We start from the raw sequence: 22,962 nt of genomic DNA, 5'->3' as shown, positions 1-22,962 counted from the left end.
ATTACGTGGGTCAGCTGACCCAGGTGGAGTTAAAAAAAAAATTATGTTATAGCACTATAATTTTATCCTACATCGACAACCTAGGTGGAATTAAAAAAAAAATTATGCTGTAGCACTATAATTTTATCCCACATCGATAAATTGTAACATTTTAGAAGGAGTTGTTAAACTATAAATAAGAATTCATCTTAAAATATTAATTTATAAATTGTGGACTTTTTCCAAAACTAATATAACCTAGAAAAGAAGCTGCACATTAATGTTTTTTTTAGAAAAAAGGAAATTATATATTGATCAACAAAATATAAATTTTAAATAATTCACATGAAACTTTACTTTTATTTTTATTCTTTAAAATGTGGCAGACACCAACTATCTATGCTTGTGATTATAACACACAATTTTTTAAATATTAAATTAGAATTAACGTTTTTTTTTGGTGTAGTGTACTATCAAACATAATAGAACAGTTTATAAAAAAAAATCTCTATTATCTAATATAAATTCAGCAAAGCAAAAAAATATTCAAAAGTCAAATATAATGAAACAGTTTCTGAAAAAAAAAATCTTCACCATCTAATATTGAATTGGATGATTTACCATATGATCCAGCAAACCGAAAAAACATTCAAGATTGAAGGTATGTTTGATTCCTTTTGTTGCGACCGCAACCGTCGAAAAATAATTTTTTGCAATGAAATTGTGAAAACGAGCTTGCGTTATACAATTTTTTATATTATGAGTCATGTCAATAATTTTTCTGCCTCCGCCACTGATTACATACACATGTTCCACGTTGAAACGATCTTCTATCAGTGATTCAGTATAACAGTATAAGTAACTATAGTTGTCCGCTCTTGAAAGCGAGGACACATTAGAACCCTGCATTCACAATAAAGTTTCATCACATCTAAAGACACGATTGGATAAGCTACTTTTTTGGTTACCGGAAAAAGTTAAGTGTAAATTATTCACTTATTAGAGTCAGAAAAAAAGTTCAAAAGCGATTGATATAGAATTGGGGAATATATAGAAGGGAATTACACTCCCACTGAGTTACCTATTGGTTATCGTTTTTATTTAATTAAGAAAATAATATCATATTCAATAATAGTATGATATTATTTGTTAAAAATGTCACTTTTACTAAAATGAAATTAAAAAAAAAAAGAAGAAGAAGAGATTTCTCATCTGTTTAACTTTTACTACACACACTAGGAAACTATGAGTTCTCCAGAAGACCCATGAGATAAAAAAAAAATGAAACCCACGTTTGAGTTAGTTACAACGGTTTTGTTTTAAAAACGTTTCCACAGCCACTTGATGCTTCTTCAAGCTTAAAGATTGTGTGATTGTGTCGTCCGCTCTTGTAATGGAAATATCTGCCATGAGAATGAATTTTCTTGCTCTGGGTTTGTCTCTGTGTCTTGTTCTTTCAAGCTTTCATGAGGTTTCTTCTCAGGTAAACACACACACAAAAAAAGAGTGTATAATTCTTTTTTTCTTTCAACCTTAAAAAGCAAAATGAATTGATGCATTTGAATTTTTTTCAGGATGATGGCACTACTAGGTTGAGTAATTTGGATCTAATCGAACGTGAATACCAAGGTAAGTAAATACCCATAATCATCCATATTTTCCCTCTTTTTTTCTTTCTTGGATTGATTTTTTTAATCTTTCTTAAATTGCAGCTAGTGTCAATGCTCTTCAAGGCGAGGAAGATGAAGATCAGTGTAAGATCTCTCTCTGTTTCTGTTTCTGTTTCTTGTTTCTTTTCTTCATTCTGTTTTCTTCTTTGTGAAAGCTTCTGTGTTTGTGTTTGTGTGTGTTTTCAGCTACAAAGATACAGAGTGAGAACCAGAAGAACACTACAGTGACTGATAAGAACACTATTTCTCTGTCTCTGTCAGATGAATCTGACGGTACTTACAGTGATTCAGTTGATAACTCAACCCAGGTTAGGATTCAGATTTAGAGTTTGATTATGATGAATCTGCCTAAGAGATTTCTGCAAAGTTAGTTCATTGTAGAATTAAGGTGCTTTTTGGCTTATTTTGTGTTATTTAGGTTGGAGCTGTTAGTGATGAAAGTGTTAAACGTTCGAGTCTCTTGGATCAAATCGAACTTGAATTTGAAGGTATCTTAAGATCTTAGTCTCTCTTTTTCCTAGTGATTGTGCGCATAGGTTACAGGTTGAATCAAGAGGCCTTTTAATGATCCAAAGTCAATATTTTTTGTTTTCAATCCAGGATTAACCAGAATTTGGTGTTAAGTATAGTGTTTGTGTTTATTGTCTATCTTGATAAATTGCAGCTCACCTCAATGGTCTAAACCAAGCTGGATCTGATGTTGTCAAGGCTGAATCAAAGAATGATGATCAATTATGTAAGAAGCAATCTGCAATCTCTCTTTTAAACAATTTTATGAATCTTTCCAAGAGTTCTTTCTTTTGCTGAGGCAGTTGATATGTGTCTTGTTTCAGCTGCTCAGAGACAGAAAATGTTGGAAGACATGGAACGAGATTTTGAAGGTATGTTTCAGAGATTCTATCTACAGCTTTTAGTTAGTTTCTAAGAGCTTCCCTTATAATAAAGTTTGATAGTCTGTCTTCTTTTGCTTCTCTTTACTTGCAGCTGCTTCAACTAGTTTGAAACAACTAAAGACTGATGAATTAAGCGAAGGAAACTATGAAGAGCAAGGTAAAAAAACTTACTTTCTTACATTTTTGTGACTCCATTGTTTCCTTCACTGAGGGAGGTTTCGTGTTTTGATACAGCTGCAAAGAGACAGAGTTTGCTGGAAGAGATCGAACGAGAGTTTGACAGTATATTCTCCACATAACCTTTGAGACATGTCTTCAAATAATTCCTCTGTTTTGGAATCTAAGAGTCTGTTTTGTCTTCTGTTTCATGTCTATATGGTAGTCGCTACAAAAGATCTTGAGCAACTAAAGGTTAATGACTTCACCGGTGACAAAGATGACGAGGAACAATGTAATAAACCTCTTCCCTCACAGATTTCTCTGATCCTTTTTCTTTTCTTTAGCATTTTGTAAATGGTTTTGTGTCTTTCTTACAGCTGCAAAAAGAAAAAGTATGCTGGATGCTATCGAACGCGAGTTTGAAGGTCACCATTACTTTTTGTTCCTAAGTTTCATTAATTTACGAGAAGAATGCCAAAATATGAGTAATGATCTAAGAGTTTGTTTGTGTGTTTTCTCGTTTGAATCTCCTACTTGCAGCTGCTATTGAAGGTCTTGAAGAACTAAAGGTTTCTGATTCCACCGGAAGCAAGAATGATGAAGAACAATGTAAAGTCTCAGGATATATCTTTTGGTTTTCTCTTATCCATTGTCTCTGAAGCTGCTTCTATGTCTTGTTACAGCTGCAAAGAGACTAAGTATGCTTGAAGAGATCGAACGGGAATTCGAAGGTACTTTAAACCACACCACTAACTAATTCAAAAAGGTTTTGTGTTTCGCCAAGAAACTTGCATGTTACTTAAGTATATGTTCCTGTGTTCTGTTTCTCATAGCTGCTACAAAAGGTCTTGAACATCTCAAGGCTAGTGATTTAACCGGGGAAAAGTTTGAAGATGAACAAGGTATAACAGCTTTTGTCCACTCGTATTTATCTATTGCCTTTTCCTGCATATGGTTTTCTGAATTAGATTGATCTTGCTGTAAAACAGTTGCAAAGAGACAACGTATGTTAGAAGAAATCGAACGTGATTTCCAAGGTATCATCCACATAACATTTTCTGGTCTTAATTAGTTCATATCACAGCTCTGAGTATTATCTGAGTCTTGCCTCTTCATTTATCACTTTCAGCTGCTACAGATAGCCTTAAGCAACTTCAAGTTGATCATTCCACTGACTCTACAGAACAAAGTAAAACACTCTTTACTCTGATCTGCTTTTGAATCCCTATAGTAATCTGAGACAAGCTTTGATGTCTTGTTACAGATGCACAGAGGCAAAGTATGCTGGAAGAAATTGAACGTGAATTTGAAGGTATCTTATTAGAAAATGCAATAGAACCAAACATGAAGAATGTTATTCTAAGATTGTGTCTATCTGTGTCTACTTGCAGCTGCTACGAGTGATCTTAAACAACTAAATGATCTCACTGAGGGCAGTGCTGATGATGAACAATGTAAATAGCTTGCTCTTTCTGCAATTTTTTCAACTCTTTTTTCTTTCTCCTCCAGTACTATTCTAAGACAATGCCTATTTTATGTCTTTATGCCAGCTGCAGAGAGAGACAGTATGATGGAAGAGATGGAACGTGAATTTGAAGGTATCTTCACTCACCATTTATTTACCTCTGTTTTTAAATTTTCTATTTTTTATCCTAAGATCTCAGTTTCTCTCTTACATTTGTAGCTGCTACAAAAGGTCTTACAAAACTAAAGGTTAATGATTTCACTGAAGTCAATGATAATGAAGAACAATGTAAGAAAACTAAAAAAACCTGATTCCTTTTCTTTACTACAGTATTCAGAGATTAGATTTATTTAGCTCTTGTTACAGCTGCAAAGAGAAAGAGTATGCTTGAAGAGATTGAACGTGAATTTGAAGGTATCTCTCAACGTACCAATGTCTGTCTAAATTATTATAGCTCTTAAGCTTTAGAGGAAATCTTGAACCTGTTTAATCTCTACTTGCAGCTGCTATTGGAGGTCTTAAACAGATACAACAAATTGATGATTCCAAACACATTGAAGAACAATGTAAACTCTCTGATCCCTTTTCTTCTCTTTACAACCTTCTCTTGCAAATTGTGAAATCTTTCTTCTGTGAATTTTTGTTTCAGCTGCTAAGAGAAAGATAATGTTGGAAGAGATGGAGCGCGAATTCGAAGGTACTTCAAGATTCTATTAGTAATCTCTCTTCTAGGCAAATAAGTATCATTTGACATTGTCTGATTCCAGCTTCTTGTTCTGCAGAAGCGCAAAGTGGCTTTAGTGCAAATGCTAATAAAGAAGAATGTAAGACAAAACCAAAACTCTTTTAATTCTTCTGTTTCACTCACTGTCTGAGACTACTTTCTAAGACAGTTCTTGTTCTCACAGCTGCAAAGAAACAGAGTACATCAGAGATTCTTGGATTAGGACAGTCAGGTGTATGTGGCTGTTTTAATCAAGACAGTTCTGGTTTTAAGCAAGAAGAAGACGCTTCAATCGCTATATCAGAAAAATATAGCATAGACGAGATCCTCTCTGAAGAATCTGCAACCCAGGTTTTGTATTTTGACCTTTTCTTGAGTAACAAGAAAAGAATTACAATCACAATCTCAAAAGTCTAATTTCTACATATTCTTTTTTTTTTTGTTGGGCAGGGAACAGAGACTTCTTCTAGTCTCACTAAGTCTTTGACTCAAATAGTTGAGAATCACAGGAAAGAAAAGGAATCTCATTATGCACACAGAGCTCTCACTTCATCTTCATCTTCTTCTTCCACAAGCGAATCATCAGCTACTTCAGAGACTGTAGAGAGCCTTAGGGCTAAACTGAAAGAGCTTCGTGGCTTAACCGCTCGTCAGCTTGTGACACGTCAAGATTTTGAAGAGATTCTCGTTATGGCAGCAAGTTTCGAAGAGCTAAGCTCAGCGCCAATCAGTTACATTTCTAGGTTAGCTAAATACAGAAATGTCATAAAAGAAGGACTTGAAGCTTCTAAGCGAGTCCACATCACAAAGACACGAGCTAAAATGCTCAAAGAAACTGCCACGGAGAAGCAAACCTTCGTGGACGCTAATTTTTCGGCGGCTAAAACGCTTGCTCAAAGGGGAGACGCGTTGTACGTTAGAATCTTTGCGATCAAGAAACTATTGAAGAAGCTTGAAGCAGAGAGAGAATCTGTTGATGTAAAGTTTAAGGAGATTGTGAACGGTCTTTCTCATCTTCTTGTTGATGCTTCCGAGGCTTACGAAGAGTATCATGGAGAGGTAAGGAAGGCGAAAGACGAGCAAGCGGCTGAGGAATTTGCGAGAGAGGCGATACAGAGTGCAGAGATCACATGGGTTAAGTTTCTTAGTTCTCTTTAGAGAATTGGTTGTGTTTAGAGCGAATCTAGAACTCTTGTTGGTTCTTGTTTTGTATTTTGTGTTGATGTTCTGTTTCAGAGTTTGTGTGTTGGTTATATCAGGAGAAAGAGAGGTTGAGAGATAGAGAGGAAGGGGCTCTCTCTGGAAACATATAATGTTATGCTGATTAATTCTAATAAAAGAAGCTTTCAATATATTTGTGAAGTCAGTCGAGTTCTAGTAAGTTTTCACGAAGTCAATCAATCATACACATATTATTACTGAATCAAATGGATTTTGACTAATTAAGTATCTTATTATTAACAAAAAAAATGGAAAAACAGTCAACATAATTTTGTGTTTTTTATAGCTCAATAAGATAAAGATAGGATAGTTTTGATATTTTATTTTTAATGAAGTTATAATAACAAATGAGAAATCGTTCGCAGTTGCTTGGATACTTACAAACATGATCTCCTCTCTACTTTTGATTTTGTTAACCTATAAATTTTCTCATTTTCAATCGACAAAACGAGAACTACAAAACCATTCGTAAAAGAAGACGAATAAAATAAAAAAGAACAATGACAGGTCAAGAGCTGCAAAGGTAAAATCCTGCAAAAGTTTACAATCAAGCTTGTTGTGGTACATGAAAAGTTCCATAAGCTTCATTCAAACTTATACGAGAAAAAATTTCAGATTCATTCCAAACGTGGGTCAACGAAAGGGTATTTGCGAGCCAATTCTGCACCGAGCTGGAAGTATTCCCATATGTAGTACTACTAGGAGTTCTGCAGAGACATAAACCTAAATAATTCAGAGAAAGAAAACAAACTGACAAAAAAGAATGGTAATTTAATTGTTTTGACATATACCTCTCAAACATTTTCAACTTGGTCTTTCTAAATCCGACGAGTGAAAGAGAGGACCGATCATTTTTTGCACTCTTATAACTAAATGGAGAGTTTTCGACCTATCGGCCTGTGATAAAGCAAACCAAATATGGTTATTTTTATGTCTATTACCAAAAAAAACATCAAAATAAACTACAAGTTACCTCCAAGAAAGATTGAAGCCATGCTGCTCGTTCCACAGCTTCATCTGACATGTCATCCAACAAATTTCTGCAATGGTCACAAAAGTAATTAGTTGATTATCAATAATTAAGTTTTGAAAATAGTGATTATACCTATTTGGCGGCGACAGACTATACATTCCTAGAGCTGCAGCTAGCTTGATCTTATGAAATCCAGGAGTCTAATGGCAAAGTGCAGCGCAACCTCTGAACCAAGGCCTGTCGTTAGAATTCGGTTGTTATATTAATCTCACTGCTTCTTAACAATCTTGATAGAATTTCGCAGCAAATCCACTATTTCTTTGCTTTGCCGGATCTTTAACAAAAAGAGGACCGTATCTACATTCTAAAGGAGCTAGCAATGTGGAGTACTGGGCCTACTGGCTTATCAATAGTTACATAAGGAATGGAAGAAGAGAGTAACGAAAAGTATGGTTAATTCGATTTAGGTTTCACACAAAAAGTCAATTTGCGCGTTTAGTCTAGCGGTTATTTAGCAATTTTTTTTTGTGAAAATGTTTAAATCAAAGTCTACGATCTCAGAATATCCAAAACATTGCATAATATGGATTCTAGTTTCTTAGTATTTTGTTAGGGCATGTTCGTGTTACATCTAAATGCAGCATTAGATGTGTGTTTTGTCATATTGAGTACGTGAGTTTGGATACAAAAGATGAAGGACATAATTATGAACGGAGCAGCCGAAGGACCGCGTCAAGGGAAGAGCTAAATTTGGTTTGCTCTCCTAAATTTACCCTACATTCACGGTCAATCCAGCATCACTAACGTCCCTTTCCGATAGACACACTTTACCATCCGACGAAGCTCAAAAATCTGTTCCGAATTATAACTTTAGAAAAAAAAAAAAATTTGACAGCGTTGAGAACTATTACCGACCAAAGTTTTAATTCATGAAAAGGACAACATATGTGTCTATGGAAATCCAAGCCCCCGTGCCTCGAATAAGAGTTCTTGTCCCACCAAATTTTTAGTTACATCTTTAAAAACAAGATAGTTTTTTTTTTTATTTGGACACGTTTTCTTTCCCTCTTCTCCTGTGGTAGTCAACACAAAATAACTAACAAATAATTTTGTCACATTTTCCTTATTTCACAATGGTATCACGACATATTTTCCGAAAAAATCCTTGAAAAAAAAAACACACCTATGGAAAAAGAGAAACAATAGATTTTTCAATGTGGCCACACAGTCATCTTCGTTCAGATATAACAGAAGGCGTTTACGGATTTGTTATGGCAATGGTTCACTTATGGAGTAGCTCTCTTTTCTAGTGCAGAGCGAATTACTTCATTGGCCTGTTATCATTTAGGAATCTTAATTTTTTTGGGGCTTTTCATAACCTTTAGCTCTGTTGAGCATATTATAAAGAAACCATTCCAGTTTTTTGTTAAATAAAATTTCATATTTTATCCCAAAAAACCTTATAAAAATTATCACCAGATTATTATGTAATCTCTTCGTTTTCCTTACAAAAATAATAGAGAATTACTTTTAAGGAAATTGAATACGTTGGCTTTGATTGTGACATATTACGATTTCCAATTTTCGCTATTCAGATCCTCCCAGCTCATGTATGTATAAATATACTTGCTTTCTTTCTCAACATTTTTTTTTACCTGTGGAAAACCAATACCTTTTACTGGAGCAGTGGAAAAGCTAATACTGTACGTGTTTAAAATGCATTTTCATTTTAGACATTTAGTCTTAGGTTGCATTTTGATTTTGGTATATGACTGATGTGTCAATAAATTATCTGGATTCTTTTTGGTAATGAATTATGTTTGTTGAAAGATTGGATCGGATCTAAATGGTAAACATACTACGATCTCAAATTAAGTTAGTGGAGATGTCAGACAATTGTTAGGTTTTTTCTTGGACTTGATTTCTAGCTTAGCAATATGTAATGCTGGTTGATGTGAAAGTGTAGCTTGAAAATAAGTCAATATACCTAAACAAATCAAAGCCCATCTACCGAAACCAGTCAACATCAGCAAAAGAAGACAAATTCTGTAATGGAAAAATAGAGTGAGCAGAGAGACGTTCGTACGAACACAAGGAGCGTCTAGAACTAGAACAAATTTGAAATCCTTAACAAAAAAAAAAAAAAAATTGAAATCCTTTATTCTCTAGGTGATGGGTCACCTTAGACAGCTATATCAAGTGTAAGATCGGCAATAGTTCTAGATTCTTATCTTTAGTCTATAAGATACAATGTGTAAAGTTTTCTGGTAAATTAAGTGTGAATACAAGTATTATTCAGAAAATATTGTCTTTTTCAATTATTCTACAGTAATGACACATTTCACAAATTACAATGTCTACAACACTGACTTTTTTTTTGTTTTTGTTTTTGTTGATGTTCACACTACTAAACAATGACACAACGCTCTATATAACCCTAAGCACTCCTTCACTTCTTCATCAATTTTCTCCATCAATATCTTTAGTTATATTTATATATATATATAGAGAGAGAGAGAGAGACAAACACAAAATGGTGAGCTTCGAAAGGGTTCCTTTACTGTTAGGGTTAGTTCTGGTTATAACTCTGACTGGATCTCCCACCAAAGCCGATGGACCTGTTTGCCGTCAAACTGATAAACTAAGTAGAGCTAGCTTCCCTGAAGGCTTCCTTTGGGGAACCGCAACCGCTGCGTTTCAGGTACATCTTTTACAATTTTTTTTCCCACAAAACCTATGATGTACGTGTTTTTTTTTTTTTTGCATTTTATGATTATTAATATCTTTCTGTTACTGTGTTGTAAAATAGGTTGAAGGAGCTGTTAAAAAAGGTTGCAGAGGTCCAAGCATGTGGGACACTTTCACTAAGAAATACCCACGTATGTAGATTTTTTTTCCCCTTATATCAGTATAACTATGGTTATAATTTACTCATATATATGTCATCGATCTAAAATATTTGTAAAAAAATTCAGATAGATGTCAAAATGCTAGCGCTGATGTTGCTGTTGATTTCTACCATCGTTACAAGGTAATAATATTATCATTTTTTTTAATGTTCTAGTGATTTAAATAAATTACTGGTGATTAATATTTGCTTTAAATGAATATTAACAGGAGGATATAAAATTGATGAAAGACCTCAACACTGATGCTTTTAGATTTTCTATTGCGTGGCCTAGAATTTTCCCCCGTAAGTTTGCCCTAAGTTTTTTTTTAATGTACAGTATATCGATATGTTAGATTGTTAGTGACTAAGGTAAAGTTAGGAAAAAAAAGAAAAGAAAATAACAAGTGGAATTATGCATAATGTCTAACAGATGGAAGAATGTCTAAGGGAATAAGCGAACATGGAGTCCAATTCTACCACGACCTCATCGATGAGCTTCTCAAAAATAGTAATCTTCTCTTCCCCAAAACAACATTATATAAATATGATAATATCATGTTATATCAATTAATACTCACAAACTATATTTGTATTATTTGGAAATATAGAGATAACTCCACTAGTAACAGTCTTTCACTGGGATACTCCGCAAGACTTAGAAGATGAATACGGTGGTTTTTTGAGTAGGCGTATTGTGTAAGTTTTTTTTTCATTTATATAATAATATATATACTTATATAATTTGTTTGGGGAAATTTCTTCTGATTATTCCTTTTCAAAAACAATAAACCTTCCAATAATCAATAATATGTCATTGGAAAAAACAGGAAGGATTTTACGGAATATGCGAACTACACTTTTCATGAATACGGACATAAAGTGAAAAATTGGATCACATTTAATGAACCATGGGTTTTTAGTCGTGCCGGTTACGACATCGGAAAAAAAGCTCCAGGACGTTGTTCACCATATATCAAAATATGGGGAAAGAATTGTGAAGATGGACGATCAGGATACGAAGCCTATCGAGTCAGTCACAACTTACTCTTAGCGCATGCTGAAGCTGCTGACGCTTTTAGAAAATGCAAAATGGTTTATCTAAATTACATGCATGAGTCTATTTTCTTATGCTATTTTAAAAAAAAAATTTAATTGAATATATTTTTTTTTTGCCAAAATATAGTGTGTTGGAGGTAAAATTGGAATTGCACACAGTCCAACTTGGTTCGAACCAGTCGACCTTGAGGCTATTGGAGCTCCCATTGACCGTGTGCTTGACTTCATCTTGGGATGGTAAAAAAAAACTAACACCTTAAAATAAATTTATATAATTTGATATTCTAATATTAACTCATTATAATTTATTTAAAAAAAACAGGCATTTGCATCCAACAACTTACGGAGATTATCCACAGTCGATGAAGGATCTTATTGGTCATAGACTGCCAACATTCAGTGAAGATGAAAAGAGAAAGCTGAGGAACTCTACAGATTTTGTAGGAATGAATTATTATACTGCAATGTTTGCGGCTAATAATGACAAACCAGATCATAAGAAACCGAGTTGGCAGATGGATTCTCTTGTTGATTGGGAAAGTAAGTACTCAATTTTTCTAACTTCAATTATCTTTTTTTTTATATGAAGTTAATGTGCGCATTGTTCAATAATTCAGGCAAGACTGTGGATGGATTCAACATTGGTAGCAAGGTGATAGAATCATTTTAGTATTTTTTTCCCACCACACCTACCTTTCTTTACCATTAAATTTAGTTACAGTAGTGATATACTGTATTGATTTTATTTTATTTTCTTCATTAATTAGCCTACTCGTGCTCTACTGGATACGTATTCAAGAGGACTGAGAAAACTTTTGAATTATACCAAGCACAATTATGGTGACCCAGAAATTATGATCACCGAGAATGGTTAGAGAAAATGCTCAAAACTCAATATTTATTGATTTCAACTTTATTTTATCCTAATCAATTAAAACTTTCTTTCTGTTTTTTAAAGGATATGGACAAGACCTTGGGGAATATCATAATAACGTAACAGTTGGGACAAGAGATTACAACAGGAAATATTATCACCAAAAGCATCTCTTGAGTTTGAGCGAAGCCATTTGGTGAGTAAAAGTTCAAACTAAACCGAAAACTAACTCAAAAATGTTATATTAAGTATAATCAATCTGCATGAACTTGATTGTTTTTTTGTAGCGAAGACAAAGTGAACGTTACAGGATACTACGCATGGTCTTTGCTGGATAACTTTGAGTGGCAAGATGGATACAAGTCGAGGTTCGGGCTTTACTATGTCGATTTCCAAAACAATTTGACTCGTCACCAGAAAGTTTCTGGCAAATGGTATTCTGATTTCCTTAAGCCGGGATTTCCAACTTCCAAGATAGTGAGGGACGAACTCTAGATCAAGAATCCAAATCTTGAATCCTCCCCAAAAAAAAAAAAAATAGATAATTTAAGAATTCATATTAGTTTGTGATATTGTACCGATCATGTTTATCGTTTTTTATCTATGGTCCCTCTTCTCTTCCGATGGTAGCATGTGAGTTACTGAGTTGTTCAAGTTTTCATCGTAATAATAAAATGTTTTTACAACAACAGAATAATAATATTTAACAAATACAGTAATAATATCTATGGAGTTGTTTTCTTTTAATTTTGTTGAATATAATATTTAAATCTGCAAGAACGAAAAGAATGGATCAATTATAGAGCTCAACCGCCACGTAGCAATATCCAATTCGTTCCCTGGAATTTCTTTTTTTTTGAAACCTTTTTCATTGCATATATTTAAATGTAGCAAAAGTGCTTACTATAATTACAGCAAGCCAACTTTAGTTACAAATCCATAATATAAAAACCCAAAATGAATCGATGGAAGCCCAATAATAACGCCATGGATTTGAGGTCCAGGAAAATCGAAATCCCAACTTTTCCCTGGAATTTCTTTATCAACGAGTTAATAATTATGTACAACAACTTTGACAATTTGATTTTTGTTGTGAATAAAAGCATATATCTATGTATATATGTATCTTTATATATTATATTATAGAGAGAGAGAGAGTGATATTGGAGGAGAGAGAGACGAGCATAAAGAAGGAGAAAAGAGAGCTTCTTATTATTGCTTCTTATTATTGCTTCTTATTATTGCTTCTTCACATCATCTTTTTACAAAGTTGAAGCAGTATATATACCTACTGTTGTGAAAACTTAGAAACTTTATTAATCACTGGAATGTATATATAGAGTACATAGGGAATCTAGGTTAAGTACAATGCCCTGATGGGCCTAATGGGCCAGTATAAGAGTCCATATATGATATGTGTTATAACACTCCCCCTTGGACGAGTGAACCGGGTCAGCTACTCAATCGGGATCTCGATAATGCGCTGAGGAATGTTGCCTCATTAAAACCTTACCAGGAAAAACCCAGTGGGACAAAACCATGGTGAAGGAAAAAGAGTACAACACGCATTACTCCCCCTGATTGTAGCATCACTGCAGATCTCAAAGTCTATACATTCCTATCTGTTTGACGAGCTTCCGGTGTGTTGAAGTAGGCAATGATTTGGTGAAGAGGTCAGCTGAATTCTCACTGGATCGGACCTGCTGAACGCTGAGAGTGCCGTCCTTCTGCCAGTCTGAGGTTGAGAAGAACTTCGGTAGAATGTGCTTCGTCCGATCTCCTTTGATATATCCTTCCTTGAGCTGAGCTATGCATGCCGCGTTGTCTTCATACATCACCGTGGGCTGTGTGTCTTCGTCCATACCACAATCTCTGCGGATGTGCTGAGTCATGGAGCGCAGCCAGACGCATTCCCTACTAGCCTCATGAATGGCTAGGATTTCAGCATGGTTTGATGAAGTGGCAGTGAGTGTCTGCTTCATTGATCTCCAAGAGATGGCTGTTCCTCCATGCGTAAAAACGTAGCCAGTTTGAGACTTGGCAGTGTGCGGATCTGATAGATATCCTGCATCGGCGAAGCCGACTAACCCATCTTTATTTTGGTTAGTATAGAAGAGTCCTAAGTCTTGAGTACCTCGAAGGTATCTTAGGAGATGTTTTATACCGTTCCAGTGCCTCTGAGTTGGAGATGAACTATATCAAGCGAGGAGGTTCACGGCGAAACATATGTCTGGTCTAGTGTGACTAGCCAGGTACATTAACGCTCCTACAGCACTGAGGTATGGCTTTTCAGGACCAAGGATTTCTTCATCATCCTTTTTGGGACCAAGAGGGTCATCACTTAAGCTTCTAACTACCATTGGGCTGGTCAATGGGTGAGCTTGGTCCATATTAAATCGCTTGAGTACCTTTTCGATATAAGCCGATTGATGCACAAGGATTCCTCCTTTGATGTACTCAAGTTGTAATCCCAAACAGTACTTTGTTTTGCCTAGGTCTTTCATTTCGAATTCTGCTTTTAAGCAGTCGACTGTTTGGGAGATCTCACCAGATGTTCCGAGGATGTTTAGATCATCCACGTATACTGCTATGATTACAAATCCTTTGTTTGAATACTTCTTGATGAAGATGCATGGACTGATGGGGTCATTTTTGTAGCCTTCTTTGATGAGGTAATCGCTGAGGCGGTTGTACCACATACGCCCACTTTGTTTCAGTCCATACAAGGATTTGTTCAGCCTGATGCAGTATTGATCTCGAGATGCATTTTTGTCTTTTAGTTCAATGCCATCTGGGAGTCTCATATATATTTCGTTGTCCAGGGGCCCATAGAGATATGCGGTTACAACATCCATTGACCGCAGATCAAGATTTTCTCTTATGGCCAGACTTATGAGGAATCGGAATGTTGTTGCATCCACCACTGGAGAATAAGTCTCCTCATAATCGATTCCGGGTCTCTGTGAGAATCCTTGTGCTACAAGCCGTGCTTTGTATCGAACGACTTCACCGAGTTCGTTCCTTTTGCGCACAAAGACCCATTTGTGGCCCACTGGCTTGATGTGTGATGGGGTCCGGATGATCGGACCGAACACGTTTCTGAGTTTGAGACTCTTTAACTCCACGTTTATGGCTTCTTTCCATTTTAGCCAATCTGTTCGATGTGTACACTGTGTTATTGACGTGGGTTCTAGATCCTCTTGCGTGAGCGCAACATCAAGTGCTACTTTGTATGCAAAGAGTGCATTTAAGTCGACTTCTTTTCGATTCCATTGTATTCCGGACATATTATAATTGATGGAGATCTCATTGTTATCTTCTGAACCTGGAGATTCGGCGTCCCGAACTTCCATTGAGGGTTCATTAGATTGAGTCTCAGCCGCGGCTATGTCTGATATTGCAGGAATCCCGGTTTCGGTTATTGCACCTTTCTTTGATTTCCGGGGATTCTTATCTTTGGAACCGAGAGGTCTGCCCCGTTTGAGATGTGGTGCAGACTCTGTAGCAACTTGGGTCTGTCCCGTTGGGACAGCTATTCGTACTGGTGCATTACAAGCTGGGATGTACGATTTGGTTACTTTGGTCGGGTCAGCAAAGGAATCTGGCAATTGATTAGCTAGCTTTTGATAATGAATAATCTTTTGGATCTCTGAATCACATTCTAGAGTCCGAAGATCTTGCCAATTTAATGATGTTTGATTCCATGAAAGATCTTTGACCAGCTTGTTTGTCTCACCACCTAAAGAGGGATATACCGATTCATCGAATTGGCAATCCGCATATCTGGCCTTGAAGAGATCTCCAGTGGTTGGCTCGAGATATCTTCTGATGGTGGGAGAGTCAAAACCAACATATATTCTCATCCTTCTTTGAGGTCCCATTTTGGTTCGATGTGGTGGAGCAATGGGTACATATACTGAACACCCAAATGTTTTGAGATGGGAGATGTCTGGCTCATGACCCGAGAGTAGTTGGGATGGGGAATATTTGTGTTCACTAGATGGCCGGATGCGTATGAGTTCAGCAGCATGTAATACTGCATGTCCCCATGCTGAGGCCGGGAGCTTTGATCTCATGAGTAATGGTCGGGCTATCCATTGAATGCGTTTAATGAATGATTTAGCCAATCCATTTTGAGTATGGACATGTGCTACAGGATGTTCCACGGTTACCCCCATGGCCATACAGTAGTCATTAAACGCTTGTGAGGTAAATTCACCAGCATTGTCAAGGCGGATAGTCTTTAGTGGGAATTCAGGGAAATGGGCCCGCAATTTTATGATTTGGGCCAAGAACCTAGCGAAGGCTTGGTTCCGAGAGGACAAGAGACAAACATATGACCAACGGGTCGATGCGTCTATAAGGACCATGAAGTACCGGAATGGTCCGGAAGATGGATGTATAGGTCCACAGATATCGCCCTGGATTCTTTCTAGGAAATGAAGTGTTTGTTTAGAGATTTTAACTGGTGAAGGCCGAGTGATTAATTTGCCTTGAGAACAAGCTGTGCACATGAGGTGTTGAGGATAAGCTCGGTTTTCTTTGAGGGTATGCCCTTGAGAGTTTTGAATTAGTTTACGCATCATATTTGCACTGGGATGACCGAGCCGGTCGTGCCAAATAGTATAATCAGTAAACCGGGCTTTGAGAGTGGTATTAGCTTCAATCATACTGACTTTAGCATGGTAAAGTCCAGTAGAGAGCGCGGGTATGGTTTCGAGGATTTGTTTATGGCCGTCTACGGTTTTAGTGACTAGGAGGGATTCTTTGTTCCCTTGACCTTGGGTTTCTATGTGGAAACCATTCTTTCTTATATCCTTGAAGCTCAGAAGATTTCTCTTCGAACTAGGAGAATATAGAGCATCTGGTATTTCAAGTTGTGTGCCATTTGATAGCAACACATAGGCATGGCCATATCCTTCGATAAGATTTGAGGGACCCGCGATGGTGCTAATATTTGCGGTTTGATAGGTTAGGTTTATGAAGTAACTTTTGTTTCTTAAGATAGTGTGGCTGGATCCACTATCTACGACTATGGTTTCCATTTGCTGGTGTGCTTCATTATGAATAGAAGATAGAATTCAGTATTGAGGAATTCAGAAAATGTGATAAATCATAAAGTAAAGCAGTGTCTGAGAATAAAGGCAAATGGAAAAAAAAAATGAAACAAATCCCAAAATGAAAAAAATAAAGAACAAAATCAAATTGTATCAGAGTTTCAGATGATTGAATTAATCGAGGAGATCAGCTGTTTCATAGTCCATGGGGTCGGTCTGCTCGTTTGTGGTGTTCTCATCATCAAGGAGGTCGTCACCTTCCAGGTTAGCAGCATCGACTGGCTGAGTCATGTTGGCTTCAGCAGGAGCTTTTCCGTACTTCTGGTATAGATCGCAGTGGATCTTGGGGGTGCGACATTGCTTTGTTGGGTGGTTGAACATCCCACATCTGGTACAAGCAGAGTGATCGGGGTTGGTGTGGCGGGTCGGCTTGGTGATGCCTCGACCACGACCAGGACCATAACTGAGGTTAGGTCGGTTGCCGCGACCATGTCCGCGTCCACGTCTTCCACGTCCATGTCCTCGGCCATTACCACGTCCATTACCACGTCCACGGCGGTGATCTGAGGATCTATCGGGTTGAACATGGTAGGACTCTTGACGAGAAGCTGGGACAGGAGCCGATCCCGGGGGCCTCATAGCGCTGTTCCTCATAAGCAGCTGGTTATTCTTCTCAGCGAGGAGAAGACATGACAACAAGTCTTCGTACAATGTGTGTTTCATTGCACGGTATTGTTGTTGGAGCACAACATTCTCTGTGCTGAATGTGGATAATGTTTTCTCGAGGAGATCATTATCTGTCACATCCTCGCCACAGAGTTTCCGGATGGCAACAATACGAAAGAGTTCGTTGTTGTAATCATCTACGGATTTGTAGTCCTGGAACCGAAGGTTCTTCCAGTCGAAATCTGCCTGAGGCAACTGGACCATTTTCTGATGGTCATATCGCTTTTTCAGCGCTTGCCACAATTCAAGTGGATTCTCAAGAGTGAGATATTGCTGCTTAAGGCTCGGGGCCAGATGATGGCGTATGTGACATATCGCTTGAGACTGTCCCTTACGGGATGCGGTGTTACCGTCGGTAATACACGCATCGAGTTCTTTCGATGCAAGGAACAAGCGCATGTCTAGGGCCCACTCGAGGTAGTTATCCCCGGAGACGTGAAGGGCCTCGAATTCACATTTCTGAATGTTTGACATCTGAAACATGAGATTGATTTTGTTAGGGATTGTTTTGAGAAAATTTTGAATGCTGATGATGAAACTTTCTATTTTGAGAATATTTCTATTTTAGGAAAGTTTCTAAATTTGGAAAGTTTCTAATTTGGGTAATTTTCTAAATGAGGAAAACTTCTATGTCGGGAAAATTTCTATATGAGGAAAGTTTTTATATGAGGAAACTTTCTATTAGAGGGAACTTTCTCGGAAATAGTAAATTTTAAAGAGTATGGTTTTAGTTACCCCGAACATGATGTCGGTTTAATAGCTGTGATTTAATCGGTTAAAGCCGAATATAATTTCGGTTAATGAGAACCAGGTTTAGCCGGTTTTAGGCGGTTTAGGAGGAACCCTAGGGGAGCCGAATATGATTAGGGTTTTATCTAGGGTTTTAACGGTTTGGAAAACATATTTTGGATGTGATTTCGAGATCTATAGGATCTGTGGTCGATGGTTTTAATAATTTCACAAGGACAACAAAGAAATCACGTGAAAAGGACTAGGGTTTAAGCATTATGACTTACGATTTTGAAGATTACAAAATCGTGAATCAAGCTTAGGATTTAGGGTTGATTTTCTTAGTTTATTCAATCAAGTGTTTCAAGCAAGAGAATCAACAATCAAAATAAGCTGCAACAAGCTTATTAAACATGAAGAAAATCGAATAGGTTTATGCCATAAACATGGCCAAAAACGGTTGTTAGGTTTTTGTAGATTAGGGTTTTATAAAACGAGTTTAAAACCTTTGAACATGCATAAACTTGTAATTTAAACAATCAATCAACAAGTTATCAATCAATCATCAGAGTATCAAACACTTTCAATCAATTAGAGATCGATATTTTTTTTTTTTTTTTTTTATAGGGTTTTGAAGTGTTTAAACAACAGGTTCTATGGCTCTCAGTTTTAGAAGATACCTTTTCCACCTTTGGATTTCTGACAGGCTAATGAAACTGGGAGCTAATAGACCTCAGTTAGCCGCTACAAATTCCAAGGATTGATCACCAAAACTGGAGAAGCTGCTGGTTGAAGAAGGAAAAACTCGGATCTGGTTTTTTTTTTTTTTTCGGTTGATCGTCGTGTACTGTAAGTGTGCGTGAGGGCGCGTCCGACGTTGGATCGACAAACGGTTTTCACCAGTAGATTCGTCTCGTCGAGGGCTTCGATTTGATATAGATCGTCTTCTGGTTCCTCACGGTTTGGAAGATATGCGTCTTTTAAGTTTCGACTTGCTTTTAGGGTTTTGGTGATGGCCGGATTTATTAGGGTTTTTCGCTCAGAGAGTCTTATCGTGCTGATAACGTGTTGTGAAAACTTAGAAACTTTATTAATCACTGGAATGTATATATAGAGTACATAGGGAATCTAGGTTAAGTACAATGCCCTGATGGGCCTAATGGGCCGGTATAAGAGTCCATATATGATATGTGTTATAACACCTACCATATAAATTAATAATATATTTACATGGTAAAATTCTCAATAACGTGGATTAATAAGAAATTTAGGCTTGGGTTGGTAAGTAACTTATCTATGAAGATAATTAAGTAGGTAGATAATTATCTATTCTTTAAGACTCTCCCTTAATTATTTATCATTATCAATTATTGTATACTGCCTCACTAAAAACTTTATTATGAAAAAATTCGTTTAGGACAGAAACCATAATAAGGAAAAAGAATGCAGTAGCGCTCTCCTAAAAAGTATATATAATCTTCTTTTCCTTGAAACGTTTAGATGACGGAGTCTCTCTTTTTGATAGATGAGTTTATACTTCTACGTCATTAGGATGTCTATTTTTGGCGTATTCTTTGATGCCTCGTTAAAAACCTCAGCATGGAAAACCCGGTGGGACAAAAACCATAGTAAGGGAAAAAGAGTGCATCTACACATATCATCATACTTCTTTTTTCAGAAGTATTCTTCCTTAGAGATCTATATTATGCGTGTTCCTTGCTGCCTCGTTAAAAACATTTTCAAGGAAAAACCCACTGGGAGAAAAACCATGATAAGGGAAAAAGAATGCAACTACGCTCGTCTTCTAGACGAAACTCTTTATATGGTTCTTATGGAACCCATTAATATATATCTTCCGGACATATATCTTTGTATGGTTCTTCTAGAACCTTTTCATAAATGTTTTCAGAACATTTTTCTTTATATGGTTCTTCTGAAACCTTTTTACAAATGTCTTTAGGACATCTTTATTCGGTTCTTCTGAACTTTTTCATAAATGTATTCAGGACATCTTTATTCGGTTCTTCTTGAACCTTTTCACAAATGTCTTTAGGACATTTTCTATATATAGTTCTTTTGGAACCTTTTCACTTAAGAGGGGATTTTTATCTTACAAGCCCATCGGCCTCCCGCGCTTTAATTGAACCCGCTGTTCATTTGCTCAATTCTCATCAATAATTTGTTCCGAAACATTTTTTTTTGATGGAGCATTAACAGTGGGGATATATAATTTCATCACCCATCTTATATCTTTGAATGCATCAAGTAACTGGTTTGCCAAATTTTGCAAATGTACAATTTTATGAACTCCACCTCACGTTTATTGGTAGGAGGATCGAGATAAGCCAAAGTTTATATACACTTTTGTGCTATCTTTTGGTGATTCTCTAGATCCCCCCCCCCCTCAATGCAGGGAATTCATTTTCATCAAAGTGGCAATCGGCAAAGCATGCCGTAAACATATCTCCAGTTACCGGTTTAAGATATCACCTCTGGAATAATCCCTTTTTTTATACTACTCGAGAAAAACTCTTCAGGAGTTTTGATGATCATCATTCTTTAATTCGATCGAGTAGTGTTCCCGAGAACAGAATTCCAATATAATCATTTAGGGACTAATTCTTCTAGAGGTTAATCTTTGGTTCCCCTTTTTATAATGACATGGTGAATCGAGATATCTTATCATCGAGTTCATTCAGGTACCTGATTTTATCATTAACCATGTCAATAATCTCTTCAAGAGATCAATCCTCTTTTGCTCCTTTTCTTTTGAGGATTTGGAACCAAAGTAGTTTATCACGTTTTTTTTTTACGTGTCATAGACTCAAATAGACCGTCCTCTATGGACATCTATTTTTTAGTGGAGCTCAGCTGAGATATGAGATTTTTTTTTGCACTCAATATGAACTTCAGGTTCATATGGGGATCCATCAGTTGTTTTCTATATGCTATACTGCATATTTTATGTCACCACATGGAGATCACCTTAATTGGTTTTGCAATCCCTTGGATTTGCTTTATCTAAAGCCCATTTCGAGTGCGAACATAATCTTCTAGATGTTCAGCTTACTCTCGATGTGGGATTCTTTAATTCTCTCCCTCGAGATGATGACACTTTCAAGGTCTATCCATCTCGAATTGAATCTCACTCTAGGACCAACTATATATTCAATGAGCTTTAAACCAAAAGAAATGGTGATCCATCCATGGATGCTTTTCACGATGGCTTCATTTTTTTTTTCTTTATGACATGCACTAGTTGAAAAAGCTTATGGTTTTTCAACATGTATTCTCAATGATCTTATATCATTGGAACTACCGGGATGGCTTAACCGGTTTATTCAATTAGTAAACTTCAGGTTTACTATGGTATATACCCTTGCCATATTTTTTTATTATTATCACATATATGCATATCACCATCGTGTGCTCTTGTGGAGCATTTTTCTCTTCCAGAGCTCCTAGCTCTTATAGGGTTTTTAGCTCTTCCGGAGCTTAGCTCTTATGGGGCTTTTAGCTCTTCTGGAGCTTCTAGCTCTTACGGGGCTTTTAGCTTTTCCGGAGCTTAGGTCTTACGGGGCTTTTAGCTCTTCCGGAGCTTCTAGCTCTTACAGAGCTTTTAGCTTTTCCGGAGGTTCTAGCCCTTACAGTGCTTTTAGCTCTTCACGAAATTTCAAAAAAAATTTAGCTCTTCTGGAGCTTTTAGTTTCAAATCTTTTTAGCTCTTCCGGAAGTTTTAATTTTTAAAGACATGTTTTGATGTCTTTAATCCATATTATAATCGATAAAATATATCAGATAGTTAAACATATTAGTTCATAATAATAACATACCTGGTATAGTTTCCATAGGTTTTGAAGACGCCGAGCCTACCATAAAATAAGGAGGAGACATAACCTTCCACTCCATTATTTTGTGTTCATGGAGAAGGCTTAACCTTCCACTCCATAAAATTTGATTAAGATGGAGGATTAAACCTTCAACTCCATAATTTTATGATCACAAAAGAGGTTTAACCCTTATATTCCATAAATATATGATCAAGGTGGAGGCATAGCCTTCTACTCCATAATATTAGTAGGGAGGAGATTTAATCTTCCACTACACAAATATAAATTTAAATGTAAAAACATAAATATGGATTAGGAGGAGGATTAACCTTCCACTCCATCATTTTCTGATCATGGAGGAGGTTTAACCTTCCATTCCATTATTTTGTAGCCATAGAGGAGGCTTAACCTTCAACTCCACTAATAAATTTAAATATATAAACATAAATTAAACAAGGAGGAGACACAACCTACAACTCCATAAATAAATTTAAATATATAAACATAAATTAAAAAAGGAGGAGGCATAACCTTCCACTCCATAAATATAAACTAGGAGGAGGTTTAACCTACCACTCCATAAATATAAATAAGGAGGAGGCTTAACCTGTGATATATCATGGTTTTTATGGTTTTTGACCATGATATAGGTCTTATTTATAGAGTATTTTTAGTGTTTTTCGAGTCTTTTGGAGTCTTTACAGGTCCTAGGTACG

General features: G+C 36.4%; 2 protein-coding genes across 8 annotated transcripts; both read left to right on the top strand.

Annotated features, from left to right (window-relative positions):
• Positions 1-1,247: 1,247 nt before the first annotated feature.
• LOC18011154 (TSK-associating protein 1) lies at positions 1,248-6,244 on the top strand. 7 transcript variants are annotated; one of them, XM_024150167.1, is made up of 26 exons: positions 1,249-1,462; positions 1,554-1,608; positions 1,692-1,733; positions 1,836-1,957; positions 2,068-2,137; positions 2,314-2,385; positions 2,483-2,530; positions 2,634-2,699; positions 2,777-2,824; positions 2,925-2,993; positions 3,079-3,126; positions 3,242-3,310; positions 3,385-3,432; positions 3,535-3,603; positions 3,691-3,738; positions 3,831-3,890; positions 3,966-4,013; positions 4,093-4,155; positions 4,252-4,299; positions 4,386-4,454; positions 4,533-4,580; positions 4,670-4,732; positions 4,816-4,863; positions 4,949-4,990; positions 5,075-5,241; positions 5,341-6,244. In XM_024150167.1, exons 1-26 carry the CDS (start codon positions 1,373-1,375, stop codon positions 6,046-6,048), a joined length of 2,328 nt encoding a protein of 775 aa, XP_024005935.1. In that variant the 5' UTR covers positions 1,249-1,372; the 3' UTR covers positions 6,049-6,244. The 7 variants fall into 7 exon arrangements, with proteins under 7 accessions (XP_024005939.1, XP_024005935.1, XP_024005936.1 ...); XM_024150171.1 differs by lacking the exons at positions 3,079-3,126; positions 3,242-3,310 and having other exon boundaries at positions 1,248-1,462; positions 5,341-6,048; XM_024150168.1 differs by lacking the exons at positions 4,093-4,155; positions 4,252-4,299.
• Positions 6,245-9,570: 3,326 nt separating this feature from the next.
• LOC18011231 (beta-D-glucopyranosyl abscisate beta-glucosidase) lies at positions 9,571-12,442 on the top strand. The gene is made up of 13 exons (XM_006392855.2): positions 9,571-9,785; positions 9,894-9,963; positions 10,060-10,115; positions 10,202-10,277; positions 10,405-10,482; positions 10,583-10,670; positions 10,802-11,066; positions 11,158-11,267; positions 11,353-11,570; positions 11,648-11,682; positions 11,798-11,900; positions 11,989-12,100; positions 12,192-12,442. Exons 1-13 carry the CDS (start codon positions 9,618-9,620, stop codon positions 12,397-12,399), a joined length of 1,587 nt encoding a protein of 528 aa, XP_006392917.1. The 5' UTR covers positions 9,571-9,617; the 3' UTR covers positions 12,400-12,442.
• The last annotated feature ends 10,520 nt before the right edge of the window (positions 12,443-22,962 follow it).

The sequence above is a fragment of the Eutrema salsugineum genome, unplaced genomic scaffold (genome assembly GCF_000478725.1).
Source record: "Eutrema salsugineum unplaced genomic scaffold, Eutsalg1_0 scaffold_7, whole genome shotgun sequence".
NCBI lineage: Eukaryota > Viridiplantae > Streptophyta > Magnoliopsida > Brassicales > Brassicaceae > Eutrema > Eutrema salsugineum.
The sequence above is the reverse complement of the archived record's forward strand: the minus strand, read 5'-3'. Positions and strand labels throughout refer to the sequence as shown.